At 35.8% G+C, this 14,246-nt stretch overlaps 1 protein-coding gene across 1 annotated transcript in view; it reads right to left on the bottom strand.

Annotated features, from left to right (window-relative positions):
• Window positions 1-14,246, bottom strand: part of SRBD1 (S1 RNA binding domain 1) — a 130,941-nt gene that overhangs the window by 92,518 nt on the left and 24,177 nt on the right. The window contains exons 13-16 of the mRNA XM_026846115.1: window positions 11,876-11,983; window positions 6,067-6,224; window positions 4,826-4,916; window positions 3,646-3,753 (exon numbers count right to left, since the gene is read on the bottom strand). Coding sequence (XP_026701916.1) covers window positions 3,646-3,753; window positions 4,826-4,916; window positions 6,067-6,224; window positions 11,876-11,983 — 465 coding nt within the window. The remainder of the gene's footprint in view (window positions 1-3,645; window positions 3,754-4,825; window positions 4,917-6,066; window positions 6,225-11,875; window positions 11,984-14,246) is intronic.

The following is a 14,246-nucleotide window of genomic DNA, read 5'->3' as shown; positions in this document are numbered from 1 at the left end:
ACAGGTTTTAAAGTCACACGAAAAATCATGCCATGTGCCTCATTTCCTACTACTGTCTTCACTGATTTGTCTTCTCTTTGGAAAAGTTCAGTAAAGCTATATATAGTTTGCACTTGCTGAGGATTTGTTATTCTCACTGGTTGCTTTTCATATATTTATTAGCACTAAAAAAGACAAAGCAGTCATCCAATAAAATATTGCAATGTTTGAGAGAAATTGAATTTAAGAAAATTTTGGAAGCGTCTTTTGATACTGATACAACAAATATTTTTAAGTGCAAATCAGTTAATTTGATTCTTGCCACACAACTGAAAAACAGGTGAAATGGTGTTCTCATTTAAGTCTGTAGTAAAGTCCTCACTAGAGTCAGATATTGAAGCCAAGGAATAACTTCATGCACAATTCTGAAATTATTGTACAGGATTTTTGTAGTAGTTTATTTCAGCGTGTACTGCACATATACACAATTAAGTATTCAGCTAGTTACTATCATTAACCTTCACTAGGGTGCATATCTGTTCAGATTATCTGTCCATGTATCAATTGCACACACCTCTCCAAAAGTACAGACTATTATCAACTCCATTCCCTGAAAATGCATGATGAACTGGACATAAAAGTATGAACAGTTTTTTGGGGTTTTTTTATAATAATTTCTCCACCTTTAAAAAAAAATAATTAAGTAGTATTGTATTACAAGCTTTATTTACTAAGGAAGCCTAGGTCTGTACTACCTCTCTATCATCCACCTTTCTGAATGACAGCTTAAGAAGTTGACTGGCATTTTGGTTTTAAAGGACTATAAAACAATCCAGCCTCATCTGTCAAGCCACTTTACATTTGGACTCCTTTAAGGAAAAAGATTGTAAATGCAAATACAATCAGCAATTCTCTGAAACTTGCACACAGCCATGAACTGAGATCTGTTTTACTGGGTAAGGATTTCCACCTTTCTGCAGCTCAGTGCATGACTGCAAGAAGCTGAATGTTTGGAAAATGGTATCCTTAGGTGTAACTGACTCATACTGTTACAGTTTAAGTACTGGAGGATTTTTGTTTTGTTCTGGGGGTTTTTTTGCTTTTTTTTTTTTTTTTTTCCATGGTTGGTTGTTTCTTTCCCCACAGCTCAAGCACTAAATTGATTTTTAAATCTATTTTTTAGTTACAGTTGCAACCTGCTGAAGTAGATCTTTAAAAAAAATTAACTGTTCCAACATTTAATTGTTTCTTAGAGATTCTAATTGTAAAACAATTTTTAAAGATCACTTGATCCAAAAGCATACCACGGCTTTCCAAAGAACTGATTAGAGATCTGTATTCAACCTATGTATAAACAAAGCCCTCATATTTTCTACTACCATGAGAAAACAAAATAATCAAGGGAAAACTTTATACATGGAAACCAAAAAGGTTTTTATGATCTAAGAGCATGTGCTCTGGAGGACGTTTTAAAAAACAAGAGGATCAGCAGAGCATATTCTTCCAAGTCATCTTTTACAGTTAACCTTAAGAGGTGTAGCAGTTCTCACAATGTGTGCCTACTGTGACTTATTGCTCAAATGATAATTCTGTACCAATTGCTCCTCATTTAGCAAGTATCACATTTCTGAACTGGACTGACACAAATTCCAGGCATTTTATTGGATTATCACAAGTGGGGGACTGAATGTCTGGACTCATCATTCCTTGCTGTTACTAAGAAATACCAAGGAGATTGACAAAGTTTTCTGGAGCCAGAAAGTAAACAGAGTAGTTACATTCATGAATTAGCAGTATGGCTGGGAAACCCCAGCACTGAATAATGCAGTTTAGCAGAAACGGGAACATAGAAACCCCAATCTTCAAGAAAGAAACTCAGTCGAGACTGTCAGAATGTGAAGAGAGACACGAGGACTGCAAATCCATCTTATCTGTAAAACCACATACAAATGCACTCATAAACTGCAGTCTATGAAGCTCAACAGCATCAAATGTCACCTATAGCATGCAGTACAAAAAAACCCCACAACATTCTCCTGATTTTTAATTTCATATGCAGTACCTCAGAGTTTTGTATATGAATTCTTAAGTAGGGACTAGCTCTTCACCATTTATGAGCACAGCACAAGAAATGCACTAACAAAACATACCGAAAGCAAAAAAATTTCCAGGAATTAATCTGATAAATTAAACTACATTTATGTATTTTTCCTACAAATATCACAAGTTTTGGAAATAGTGAAATGTTTAAAATTTATCTGTCACTACTAGAAAAAACAACCAAGTTGATAACCTGACTTCTGCCTTAGACCATTTATACTAATTCCTATTTCACAAGAGCTTTTACCAGTTCCAAGAAGTTGGTAGCTCTACTGCCTGCCCCCCCGCAATCAATACTGATATTATTTTGCAAACTCTATAATCTTGAACTATAAACAGGGAGAAAATACTGAAGCAAAAGGGGAAAACACAGTGAGAAAACCATTCACCACAGCATTATATAAACTTTTCTGCATAAACTAAATATTTATTTACATTTTGTAGCATATGATCAATAAAGAAATAAAAATCACTATTACTCTTTCAAAGTGCTTATGTCAGCGCAATGGATCTTGAAACTATATTAAGTGAACAACAGTGAAATTAATCATTTGCCAAAAACCACACAGTATGAAGTGTTTTCCATTCTCTATGGTCATTAGAAATCCACTGTTTTCAAGTTGGATTCAGGAAAGAGGATGCTTGAACAGCCTCCCTTCCTTTGTAAACAATTAAAGTCCAAACAACCCTACTATGTCTCCTGGAATATAAAAGAGATTTAAGTATCATATCTAGTGCAAATTTACTTACAAATTTTAGGAAACAAAGAACAAGTGCAATTAAATGATAGCATAAATTAGTAGGAATAACACATTTGTTGACCATTTCTGTAAGATAACTTCCTAATCTACAGAGAAAAGGCTCCATTAAATGTATACTACTTTGACCAGAGAAAGGCCATGACTTTTTCAAAAATTTGGATAACTTATTTCAGTACGTTAAGACAGTGAAAACTAAATACTGCTGTTACACTTCAGCACAAAAGATAATCCAAGGTAAACCACCAAAAATGCTTTCACAAAATAAAGGTGTGAATTAAAAAAAGAGCAGTTCTGCATGGGATAAAAGAAAGTGATACAGTACAGTTTCCATCCAAACCAACAGCAGAATAGTTTGAATTCAACAAACTAATGGATAAAATTTGAGGTTTAAAGAGAATAAATATCTTCACTACTTCCTGCTAGGCATGAAAATATTTATTTCCAGACCATGTAATACCCATAGAATTAACAAGTGTTCCATACCATAGTCAGACAACATAAGCTTTATTATTTGCATTTAAAACTCATTTATCAAGAAATAAACATGCAATGCCAAATAGGTCCTTGGCTGTCTGAGCTACTATTTTTGCATACTTTGTTACAATGGTAATAGCAACAAATGAACTTCAGGAAGAGAAAGTAAAATGCTTCAGTGAGTCTCTCTTACTTATTCAGAAGGAGAGTCAGAAGGATGGGTTAAGCTTGACTGAAAGAAAGACAAGGCTACAAAAATAAATACTTCAAAAAAATTACGCTTAAAACTACCGGTTAAGTTAAAATATCCCAGCAAGCAAAACAATCTTACCAGTAAACAACATCCAGTGGTGCAAAATATTTCTTCATAATTAAGTCAGCAAAGTAAGCTTCTGTTTCTCTGCAGGCCGTGCCATTGCCAATCACAACAGTGCTACAGCTTGGAAAGGAGTAACAAAAATGAACAATTATTCTTAATTTTTCTTTTAGACTTTTTCATGTATAGCATTCAATCCACAACAATGACTAATACATCTTATTTCATATAACACAAGGCCCAGATTTAATGAGAACATGTTCCTAGAAATATCACATTGTGTTTAACAGGTTTTCAATGTGACAGCGTAAGCGACGAGTCAAAATTTTCACTCATTTATACTGGAACTGAACAGTGGTAATACCTGCAGAAAAACCCCAAATGATACTTCATATTCATAAAAGAAATGCAATGTTATTTACAGTCTTCAAACACTTTCACCTCGTATTTCCCTCATCTGTTATGAGTCATGAAAAAGGACAGAAGCCCAAGCAATCAGAAACTTAATTCCTTAATGGGAACATCACAGTTTGCAGCAGCTTGCAAGGTCATTGCCTCTAACTGTCCTCATCACAGCCAGTCAGCCATCAAATCACCTTGTTTAAAGCCAATCTAATGCTTAAAGACAAACTGGACTGTATGCTGTAGCTGTTCAGCAGCTGACTCAGTAGACCAGATGTCTGTCTGTTGGGGATCCCAAAATAGTTGGATACAATAACCTTTCAGTCATACTGCCTCTATTAGTGAGTCCATCTGGAGATCTATCCGAAGAGGATTTCCTTTGCTTAATAAAACTCTTCTAAAAATCTAAATGTGACTTTTGGAACAGGGAAAGAGCAATGAGTGATCTGGGGGTTGGGGAGGGAGGTGGGTAGGAAGAGTGAGACTAAACTTATTTCTTAGCTGAAAGTTAATTTTTATTCCTAAAAATAAATTGATTGACAGAGCTTTATGAGGATACATTCATAGGATGCAGCCTTAGTCATAGCCATGGCTTGATTTCATATGCTTCTAACATAGTGTAAAGCATTAATATAGACTATAAGAAAAAGAAGCTCTTAAAAAAAAAAAAAAAAAGTAATTCCATTTTTAACTCAGAATTCTTATTCCACCCAAAAGCAAATAGAGTGCTTTATAGAATGAAAACTGTAGTTATGTTTGGTAAAAAAAAGTAATGGAAGTTTCCTTAGCATACCTGTACTGTAGCAGAAGCCTCTTTATCTTCTCAGCTTCATGAAATCCTTGACCAGAATGCAAGTAAACAACATCAGTATGGAGTATCTGACCTGGAACAATGAAAGGCAAAGCCATTTGATAACAAACACAAAGATCCAAAAGCTATATACTGCAGAACTACTAAAGTTAATTTGTTGATTCACAAAAAAAGCTTCTTAATGAGCCATCTTTTCCTTTTATTTTTGTATCCAATTAGAAGAAATGTATGGTGTGCAAAAATGCTTTGGTTGCCAAAGCAAAATGAGTTGATTTATTTTCCAGTTCCCTGGGGACATATCCACATAACAAATAACAAGCATCTAGTCATATTAGGGAAATGAAGTATATTGTATTATCAAAGAGAAAACCAGCAATTCACTGCAAAAGATTTATTGCTCTAGTCTGGTACATTTTACAGATTCTGTAAAGAGAGGTTAAAATTAAAATGCAGTCTTAGGACTAGAACTGCAATGCCAGCTTTTGCCATCATCCCATCTATCACATTTGGAAATAACTCTATTAACTGGTACTGATAGCTTATGGTGCAATGCAAATTAATAACCATTTACCTTACCTTTACTGCCATTTTAACACATGTCAAGAACACACTGTTCCTTACACCCACCCTAGGTGGATATAGTCTCATACAAAAAGCAACAGCAAAATAAAAGGAAAACAAGCTATTTTTTGCATTGGCCAAAAGACGTATGTATCCCCAGATTGAACTAGGATGAATGGGAAAACAGAACCAAAAAGTTCTGCAAATATAAAGTTTCTAACCTCTCCCATTAACACACATACTACTAAACAAAAAAGGGCTGATAAAGTGTCCAGATGTCCAAGATATTACCCATGAAAAAAGCTAAGTTAGAGAAAGCATTTAAATTCAAATTCTTTGTTAAACAATAAAAGTGCCAGGTGTTCTCTTTGCTGACTACTGAGAGGCACAATTATTTGAACATGTATTCAAGAAGGCAGAAGGGATTTTAAATTATATTTTAGAAAGAAGTAATAACACCAAAGGATATACTGGAATCCAGGTGCCAGAAACTTAAGCTCAACCCTGAAGAAAGGAATTTGCATAACAGGATGTGTGGAAAACACTAAAAGCTTAACAAAAAAACCTCAATCTGATAAAAAATAAGGTTTTTAATCTATCCTTTCCTGCAAATGAATATATTTTTATCAGTCTTTTCACAAATATTCTGAATTGAAACTTACTGGTTGGTGAAATAATTGCCAACTTGCAGCCATGTTTGTAGCCAGGATCTACTCCCATCAAAGTACGGCCCCTCACAGGGCTGGTCAGAAGCAACTGCCGAAGATTTCTCCCAAACATCATCACAGACTCTTTCTCTGCATCAGATGTCAACTTTGATCTTAGAAGGATGAAAGCAAAAACCATTTTCCCCTCAATTAGCTTTCAAACCAACTTCTGAATCATTCCAAAGTTGTAAGGCTTTTTCCAGTCATGTTTTCCATTATCTTTAATTAAATATTACACTTCCAATCAAGTTTTTGACACTTTTTAAAAAAGGATCAGCTATATGATCATCTCACTCTGGTTCTAAGAAAGTGAATCAACATAAAGTATATACTAGAAACACCTGTAAGAACGTACACATTCAAATGTCAACTCATAATTTTGAGCAAAGAACAGCTTCTTGTCAGAGCTGATACCTGATTGCAAAGAAAAGTGGATTTGAAGAAGGCAGAGACTGAATTTACTGTAGCTTCCCAGAACTGGAGAAAAAAATCACTACCAAACAAAAAAGGATGATCATTTAGGCTAAGGGGTACTAGAGAGGGAAACTGGAAGGGTCTATCCAATTAATTGCTAACACACCATGACTCATGAGGCATTCAATTTCATCTATGAATTATGTTATTTAACAGTCACCACAGACATGTGTAGATTTGAGGTCTTTCTAGGAGGGTATTCTGCTTCCTCGGAAGCAAACTAGAAAGCTGATGGGGACATAATGTCCTCACCTTTCTTTTCCATGTTCTTCAACAAAAAGAAGGTAGTCCAGCAAGCACTGACTTTGATGACTTTAAGCAAGAACACTTACTGCAAAGTGTTATGAGAAACCAGTCAGTCTTGCTGAATGAAGGTGTACAAGATACATTTGTCAGATGTGGCTAGTAAGACAGTGACTGATAAGGACACGTATTTTTGTCATGGTATGGCATCTTACATAAAAAAAGCAAAATCGAAAAAGTAATGGAGACACAAATACTCATCATCTAGCTGATTTTTGTTCTCCTTTTGTGAATACTCATTGTCATTTTCAGCTGCATTATGTTGTCAATAACTACCATAATTGGGCAAGCAAAAGCAATCCAGTAAAGCCTTCATGTAACTTAAAGAGAGTGCCCTTGTTCTCCTTTTCCTTTTACCCATCACTGAAAAAAGAAATATCTGGGTTTATTTTCACAGAAGAAACCTGCATTCCAGTTAACTGAACAGGGCAGGGGAAATTACTCAAGTTGTTTAGGTCCATCAGTGCATGATACAAGCAGGCTACAAACAGTTCAAAGACATCCCTCATAAGTGCTATTTGACCTGACGGGACATAAAGCTGTTCTAAGCAATTTTCAGATGTGGAAGAACTTAAGAGTCTGTCTTGAATTTGCCCAGGATCCAACCAAACAACCAGCTTGGCCCTGTCTCATCCCAGAGTGGTACAGAAAGAACTGGTCAGTCTTTCTCATTAGTAAAGCAGTCTAGAGATAGGTCTAGATTCCCTTTCACACATTATTGCTTTAACATTTTCTAAGGAAGTGTGCAACAGCAAAAGGCTCCATGGTTTTTGTTTCTGTATCAAGTATACCAGATTGATACTGACATGAATTAAAGTGAAATAGTGAAGGGTATACATGTATTCCAAGACTCCTTAGCAATTCAAAAGTGCCCTCAGCACCAAAGAGCAGACACAATGAAAAAAGAATATGGGAATGGCTGCACTACTACAGGTAAGTGGTCCCTCTATCCCAGTATCCTGTCTCTAAGTGTGGCTATAAGCAGCTGCCTAGGGAGCTGATACAGCAGCATTAGTATACCTGTCCCATAACCTCATCCTAGCCTCCAACTACTTCCTTCTCAGAGTGTTTCTTGAGCTTGACATGATTTGTTTGTTTTGTAGCTTGTAACAGACCTCTTATCCAACTATCCAGTCTCCTACTGAACCCATGCACATTTCTTGCATCCACACAGTCTGTAGGCAGCAAGCTCTGCAGGTCCACCACAAACTGCAAATAGCTCCCACGTTTTGGTTGGAAGCAGACTGGTTTTAATTTTTATGGCCCCCTAGGTCTTATACTGGAAGAGAGTCAAAATTTATCCCTAGAAACCCTCTGCCACTCCTCACACACCACTCATCTCTCCATCCTCTCTTTTCCAAACTGAAGAGTCAATCCTTCGCACAGAAATTATTTCATACCTTGTTCCCCTTCACTGGCCTTCCCCCCCTTGAGATGAAGGGACCAAAATGGCCAGTAATATTCCACATACTAAATCAATGATTCTGTTTTGTCTTTATTCCTTAACTAAATAATCTCATCTTCTGAGCACTTAACATTTATGTGGATCTATTTTCTATATACAAGCACAACAGAGATTCAGACAGTCACATGCGCATACAAATGAAGTCTAGAAGTGGCTTGTAAACAAGGAACGGTTGAATGGTTGAAAGCCTCTTGGACTGGAGGCTTTGTATAGAGACGGGCCAAGTTCCAGCTTTCCATCTATCCCAAAGATATGGGGTCCCTACTGCCCACAAGACTAAGTCCTCCCATACTGCAAATTCACATCAGTCCACCTGTGAAGGAAGACTTGTACAAGAATTAAAATTGCTCCTAAACACATGCTATTAGTTACGTGCACCTTATGGAAATCATGTTTAAAATTGGCATGGATATACAGAAACTTTTATAACAACAGGAAATGTTACTGAAAGTGCCAGGTGCGTAGGGGGAACATAATGTATGTCCTTTCTATTACATAATATCCTGTATTTTTAAATTTCAAATATAGATCTTTTCTCTCTAACTGTCTCTCACTCAACGCTTGTATCAATGACATGATCTACTGTCCCAAGTACTGGCTCTTAATTTCGAGTTAGGGATAGTCATTTGATCCTTGAACAAATACCAAGCTACCTCAAAGAATCTAATATCTTTCTCTTTTTCAGTGCACTTCTGGCTTCATCCAAATGGCAAGATGCCCAGCTTCATGTTTTTCCAATTTGTGACAATTCCCATTAATGGCAGAAATATAAGGCAGAGGTAGATAGCTGTCCTCCTCTCTAAACACAAGATGAATGGTTATTTTGTAAAAAACAAAACAAAACCCTTCACCTGCTACTTTATGAAAAAGTATCAACCAAGTCAGAATTTCAAGCCCCTCTCTTCAACTCTAAGAAGCATTCAGACTGTATATCACTAACAGGTATACTGTAATAAAAGCAAATAACCTAATCATGACCTACTAGCTTCTATATTCAATGTTATGAGTCAGTTTTTCAATTGAGATTTAAAACTCCCCACTTCCATATTCAGTCTGAGAGGCAATCCTTTCTGTGGAAAAATATCTGCAAACTAGCTTCAGGTGTGAAACAAGATATACAGAGAAATGTTTGTGTCCCTGAAGACAGAGGAGAGAAAGCTCTCAGTTCAAGAAAGCATAGAAAATTAGGAAAGGATTATCCATTAAAAAAAATACATCCATGCCACATCACTTGCATCAAATCCTGATGGAATCATTCCATGCAGTACTGCAACAAAATAAAATGTATTTCAAAGAGCCAAAAGCAACACTGGACATTATTATACCAGATACAAGAAATGATGGTATCTGACAGAGTGGAAGAAAGGAAATTAAACAATAAATAAGGTAACTGTCTTGCTGGCAAGTTTCATTCTCCTGATCACTAGAAGTACCAGAAATTTCAATACACTCTTGGAAACTTTCTGTTCCGACATTTAATGATAATAAAAGAAAAAAAAATAACAGCAGGGGGTGGGTTGGAAATATTAATGCTAAAAGGAGGTATTGAATACTTTAGCAGCCCTTTGCAAGAGTCCTAAAAGTCAGCTTCTGGTGTGTGTGGAAAGAGAATAAAAGAAGGGTAAGGGTTAAGTGGTCATGGACCAGGAATTCTACTGACAGATGCTTTGTATTCCTCTCTAAAGGAGATGTTTCACCTTTTCCTAACCAGACACCAATCATGCACAACTATCACAGAGTAAAAGATAAGCAGACATCCACTCAGGAAGAGGCAACAAGCTTTGTATTCTTTGCATTTATGACTTGTGAGCTACATCTAGGAAGTAGTAGGGAAGGACCGGGGTTTTTTTAGTTAAGAGAATAGAAAACCTTCAGCAACCTACTGCTGCAGCAGTCCTCATGGTGTTAGACACAACACAAAGGCCACAACAGTCCTGTGGTAGGAACCACAAAGCAAAAACTCAGTAAAAGAACACTGAAGAAAACCTTATGTCAGTTTGCTTATTTCTGATAAAACCAAACCCAACCAGAAAGTAAGTCTTTTTCTTTATTTAAAAGAATATAATTGTAGAGAAGGCTAGGAATGCCAACTACTTTCACACTGATGTGACGACAGGAGCCAACAGTTGGACTCACTATCATGAGATGTTCGTTATTTTGGCTAAACAATAGACATAGTGCCTCCCCTAAAGTAACTACATGTACTGTGGTCACAAAAAGTAAGTGAACTCAGCACTTTCAAAAATCTGTAACATTCAGTGTAGCAAAAAACAGGGTCACAAATCAAAAAAGGTGAAGCAATCTTGCCTGAAAAGTAATAAGCAAACACAACATACTGTAGTGAAGAAACCCAGAAGCCATTAGAAATATCTGCTGTTCAAAAACTTTAGCTGACACTTCTTTTCAGAGAGGAAGAACATAGAACATCCAGTCAATAATTCTCATGAAAAGAACTGCCAGGAAAACAAATCCATTTTGAACAGAAACATAAGAGCACAGCCAAGCAGGTGCACAGAAGAACTACATTTTAGAATGTGATTACTAATTTTAGGTACTGAATAAACAACACATGTCATTCTGATACAAATTATTTCAACATTTCTGCTCCAAGAAACAGGGTCTCTGATAAATTCTATTTGAACTACCTCAAACAGGTATAAAAATTTGAGTAACATATCCAAAAGTCTTGCCAGAATCAAACATGTTATGTTTTGGGCAGCTTCTCCTGTATTCAAGAGAAGAATCACACTATCAGTACTATTAGCCATTAGAAGATAATGCTTTTAGAATGCAGATTTTTTGACATATTAAATAATTTCAATTACATAATAAACTCCTTTACTACACTATGAAAATACCCTATTAATGAAACTTTGATACTAAGTCTTGAAATTTCTTTAAATTTAGGACAATATTACAGATCTTTCAAGTGACGCTGTCTGATGACATTACTGCAGTATCTCCAGAAAGTACTGACTTCTCTAGAGCCATCACAATAACCACAAAATGGTATTAGTCTGACACTATGACTTATTCATTCACCACAAAGTGCAGATGACAAACATGAGGGACACTTCCAACCACAACAATTACTTTGCTGGTTTCTTTCAGACAGGTGAAAAGAGAAGGAGTCAGAACCATGTCTATTGCTGTGACATGAAGAGATGCTGGGAAAAATTCAATGACATAATGAATTATGTTATGCTAATACAAGGATAAAGACACAACTATTATGGTAATGTAGATCTTAACTGCACTTTGTTAGATAAACATACAAGCAACAAATATGTGAACATGTGAAATGTCTTCACAGAAAAATAATTTCTCTACTGTAGCCTGAACTGTACAGGGTCACCAATTAAATCTACAGAACCAAGAACACATAGTTAATTTCTTCTGTAAGCACAGAGGATTAAAAAAATGCTGATATTGTAAATGGATAAAAGATATTCTAATAAAAAGTTGAGGAGGGAATTCTCAAGAAATTGGTAGTAGGAAAATACACATTCATTCTGGACTTACCTGAATTCTCTACAGAGGAGAGGATATATAAGGCGTTTATATGAATCCTCTACAGAATTCCGTAGTATCCTCATTAATTCTGGCTTTAAAAATTGTTTTGGTCTCCATCTGCAAAAGAATATAAAAAGAAAAATCAAAAGATATTTTAAGAGCGTATACAAAAACTCAGGTAAAAAGGGAATTCTTAACAGAATTCTACATTGAGTGTAATGTCCTATAAACTGCAGAATTACTACAATAATTAGTCAACAAAATTATGGCTTCAAATATGAATGGAATAAGAAGTTGTTCATGTTTCCACTATTGGACAAGGCCTATCTTTTCCCTTTTTCTGTTAGGTATTATAAAGCAATCACATTTTATGTTTTAAAGAACATATAAAAAAATACTACTCTTCACTTTGAGAAATCAGAGCTTATCACAACTGAATGAAGAACTTTGTTCCATACTATTATTAGGGTTGAATTATTTGCTCCTTGAGTGTCACTGCAGAAATACCAATGGAAGGCAACTGTGTCCAGACAGAAATTCAAGAGCTAAACCAATGTCAGTTAATGAAACCCAATTCAAATTTCATTTGGAATGCTCTGAGTATCTCTATTCAAATGCAAAATGCAATCTATCGATGTTGTAGCAGCCCTGCCCTTAAAAAAGCAAAAGCCAAACAACTTGCTAATTATTTTCCTCTTTTACCTGTTGCTGATATGTTTAAAGTGTAAGTAATATTCTAGAAAAAGGAAGAATTAAATAAATAGCAAACAAACACAAGACTATTTCCTAACTTTTCTAAGTCAAACTCTTTGGAGCATTCCCTTCTTTAAGGAGATTGTGCACAGTGGTCACAGCCATAAATGACAGTTACTTCAAATTTTGTTGTAAAACACATGTCAATTTCAAACTCCCCAGAACAAAGATCCCAGATATTTATACCACTGATCTTTTTGTTTTGGGCAACACTACTACAGGGGGAAGTCCCTGAACAAGCACACAACTGACTCACTGACACTGTTCACCTAATGAGAAGCAAGAAAGATTGAGGAGACACAACCAGATATGCTCAAACAGAAGTAAAGACTCTGAACATTTTCTACGATAGTCCACCTGTTTGTTTTTTTTTTCATTTTAAAATATTGATAACATTCAGAGTTTTCTTCACTTGGTGTATTTTTTTTACATGCCTGGGTCCCTAAAGACAAAATAAGATACGTACGTATCTGTTAATGTGTCTAAGTTTTGTAAGATTTTTGGTTTGTGTGGTGTTTTGGTTTGGTTTTTTTTTTTAAATGCAACACGATAGAATTATGGCCATTTGATAATGTGTCCAGGTGCAGGCCCAGGCAAAAACAGGACGGAATTTTACTTTTGACTTTACTGACTTGCACTCACTCAGAAATACAGAGAATCCTAAATTGCTCCTATCCAGACAGCTTTTCAGTTTAAGGTGATCTATGATTTCCTGAAACAGCTTTTCTAAGTGTCTGCGCATGTTACAGTTGAGAAATGTGTGATCAAGTCAACACTGCATTAACACAGGACATACATGGGAGCAGAATTAAGCTTACCATTTAGTTTTACAACATTCAGAGTTGTGAGTGCTTAGCCACATGACCTCATCACTTTGCTAACAGTTCTTGCAAATAGTTCTATTATACTTATTTGTAACTAGAGACTCTTTCCATACTTATATAAAACTGGCAAAGGCTTTAAATCCTCTTATTGCCATCCAATACTATAAACATGAAGTTTTTACAGGTGGCAAGTATGACTACACTCCCCCAGAAAGTATCCTCAGAACAAACAGGACGGAATTCGGAAACTTGGCAGATGTTTCCCCCCTCTCTTCCATCCATTAAAGCCAGGTAGCAAACCTTTCCTCTGTAACCAGGTTATCAGAGCAGATATTTTTATTACCTGCCTATAAGTAAGTCAAAATTATTTAGGCAACATTCTATTAAAAATTGCAAAAATACCCAAATAGTAATTTCAATAATAGGAAATACTGCATTTTAATCATTCCTATACTTCATGTGAAACGAGAAAAACTCACTGCACTACAAAAAACAAAGCAAAAGCATGTGTGTATATTTTTAAAGATCATCACAGCCTAGTTAAGCTTCCCTCCAAGAACAGATTTTTCTTGATTATTTAATCAAGATTGACTATGAAGCCCTATTCAGAAAAGCTCCATATAAATAATATCACCTTACTCTGTGCATCAGCCCTTCATGTGCATGTACTCACAACAGGGACCACCATAAGCAGAAATGGCTTAGAGTACTGATACATCTCAGAAGATGAAACTATACATCAACAGAGTTAATGTAGCCCATGTTAAGAACCACCAGTATTCGAGGAAGAACACAGCTAGGGT

This window comes from Athene cunicularia (assembly GCF_003259725.1).
Source record: "Athene cunicularia isolate RWA chromosome 3 unlocalized genomic scaffold, athCun1 chr3_part1, whole genome shotgun sequence".
NCBI classification, from domain to species: Eukaryota; Metazoa; Chordata; class Aves; order Strigiformes; family Strigidae; genus Athene; species Athene cunicularia.
Note: the sequence above shows the minus strand (reverse complement) of the source record. Positions and strands in the feature narration are given on the sequence as shown.